Below are 2500 nucleotides of genomic sequence, written 5' to 3'. Positions count from 1 at the left end.
AAATTCCTTTCACTGGATTTTTGTGATATTTCAATTAGATAAATAGTATAATCAGTTTTACAATTAAAGTTATGAAAAATCTTCCACAATGTATTGTGAAAAATAGGCAACACAGCTTCAAGAATAACTTGATTTCAAAAGTTCTGTTACTTGAAAAAGAAAAAAAAAATAATCCAGAGTGGTAGCCTAATTATAAGCTGAATCTCTAGAAAGTGAGATATTGCAAAATATTCTTAAAAAATGTTGTTTGTCGGGATCCAGATGTCTGTGACATTCTAAGTGAAAGTGCTTGGCAATGAAAGAGTTCCAGATCGATGACCTAAAATTTGGGGTCTCTAAAATTTGTCACTCTACTTAACTTTCCTTGTTTGTGAGAGCATGTATTCATTTTATTGTAAAGCCGTACATCATCTATTTGTAAAGAATAGGCAAAAATGTTGATCTGCACTACGTAAAATAGAACTTAGGTCACAGCTTGACTGCTAAGCCTATGAGGGTCACTTGTTTTCTACGAGACTCCGCCCACCCCAACTGCGACAAGGGCGCGGGGCTTTGGGATTTCAGCAGATGAGCTGACATGATTCCATTTGCTACTATACATACAGTTTTAACCATGTTGCATTGGATAAATTAAATAACTGACTCTCATCATCTATTTAAAAGATTGAAAAAAATATCGATGCAGATTTCTTAAAGCCAAAGGAAGAAAATTTCTGTAATATTTCTATAGATTCAGCTTAGACAAACTTAAATTTTGCTAGTAAGCAGAACTTATTTGATAAGGGAAATATTTTATTAGCTTTCACGAAAAAAAGGCTATTTAACTTTTAATTAATTTTACCCGAATTTCCCAAACCTTGTGAAAGGAAGCTATGAACTTGGACGAAGTCAAAGAGCCATTCAGAACCTTAATGATGCGGACAGTGAGAGAGCAATTTCAATGACTTGATTCATATGAATACGAGAGGTGATTACAGAGATCAACCTTATACCAGAGAGAGAGAGAGAGAGAGAGAGAGAGAGAGAGAGAGAGAGAGAGAGAGAGAGAGAGAGAGAGAGGAGAGAGAATTCATAAGCTGTTTATTCTAATTAAACAAAGTATTTGCCTATGATAATATAACCAAAAAAAGCATGGTATGAGAAATGGAAAGGAATTTTTTTTTTATATAGAAACGCATTTCTCCTAATCACTGTCTTTTGAGAGAGAGAGAGAGAGAGAGAGAGAGAGAGAGAGAGAGAGAGAGAGAGAGAGAGAGAGAGAGAGAGAGAGAAGAGAGAGAGAGAGAGAGAGAGAGAGAGAGAGAGAGAGAGAGGGGGGGGGGGCATTGATAATACTATAATCCTATAAAAAGAAGTATGTTTGCTGATGCTCAAATGAATCTTGCGCATTCCTATCTCTTAGCATGACCTGGATCTGGGCACCCAGGGGGGATGGCTGTCTTAGCTGTAGAAGGGTTCATATCTTCTTGTGGGGTTTTTACGTAGGCGTTGTAATGGTAGTTTGGACCTGGGAGCGGTCCCATTCCCGGAATTTCTGTATGAATAATACATCTCGTAATTGGTGTTCATACTAAGGATGTTGAAGTAAGGTAGAATTTGGCCCTTGTTTTATTTGTATTTTTTTTTCTTTTCATATCAGTTAGATACTGTTGAACTGAAAAACTTCTTTATATTATTTAGATTGTTTTTTCTTTAATGACTTTTTATTCTGACTTTTCTACGAATAGTTACATTTACATTATTTATTATCTTTTTTATTTCATTGGTTATAACAGCTGCTTATCTTTTTCCAGCGTGAGTGCATCTCTATCCACGTCGGCCAGGCTGGTTGCCAGATGGGCAATGCCTGTTGGGAGCTTTACTGTCTCGAGCACGGTATTGCTCCCGATGGTTCTATGCCATCAGATAAAGCCCTCGGAGGTGGCGACGACTCTTTCAACACATTCTTCAGCGAAACCGGTGCCGGTAAACACGTCCCAAGAGCTGTATTCGTCGATCTTGAACCCTCTGTAGTTGGTACGTATATTCAGTTATTGTTGCTTTTATATATATATATATATATATATATATATATATATATATTATATATATATATACATACACACATACATACATACATATATATATATATATATATATATATATATATATATATATATATATATATATATATATATATATATATATAATGTTTACTTTTATCTTTTATATTCATAATATTGTTGAATGCCATTGCCTTGAATTTTTCTACATTTTTGTAAAGGAAATAATCATATGATTAGGCTTGCATATGACTATCAATAATGATAATAATTAGATTCGTAAGAGTACAAACACTTGAATGACTTGGATAGATGCACGATATGAATTTCAATAACATATAAGAAAACGAGACGAGGTTTCATAAGATTAATCCTCCCTTTACAGATGAGGTTCGTACCGGCACCTACCGCCAGCTTTTCCACCCCGAGCAACTCATCAGCGGAAAGGAAGATGCTGC

General features: G+C 35.1%; 1 protein-coding gene across 1 annotated transcript in view; it reads left to right on the top strand.

Moving 5' to 3' along the window:
• Nucleotides 1-2500, top strand: part of LOC137620723 (tubulin alpha-1A chain-like) — a 3963-nt gene that overhangs the window by 254 nt on the left and 1209 nt on the right. The window contains exons 2-3 of the mRNA XM_068351087.1: nucleotides 1794-2016; nucleotides 2428-2500. The exon at nucleotides 2428-2500 is cut by the window's right edge and continues 1209 nt beyond it. Coding sequence (XP_068207188.1) covers nucleotides 1794-2016; nucleotides 2428-2500 — 296 coding nt within the window. The remainder of the gene's footprint in view (nucleotides 1-1793; nucleotides 2017-2427) is intronic.

This window comes from Palaemon carinicauda, chromosome 27 (assembly GCF_036898095.1).
Source record: "Palaemon carinicauda isolate YSFRI2023 chromosome 27, ASM3689809v2, whole genome shotgun sequence".
NCBI lineage: Eukaryota > Metazoa > Arthropoda > Malacostraca > Decapoda > Palaemonidae > Palaemon > Palaemon carinicauda.
The sequence above is the reverse complement of the archived record's forward strand: the minus strand, read 5'-3'. Positions and strand labels throughout refer to the sequence as shown.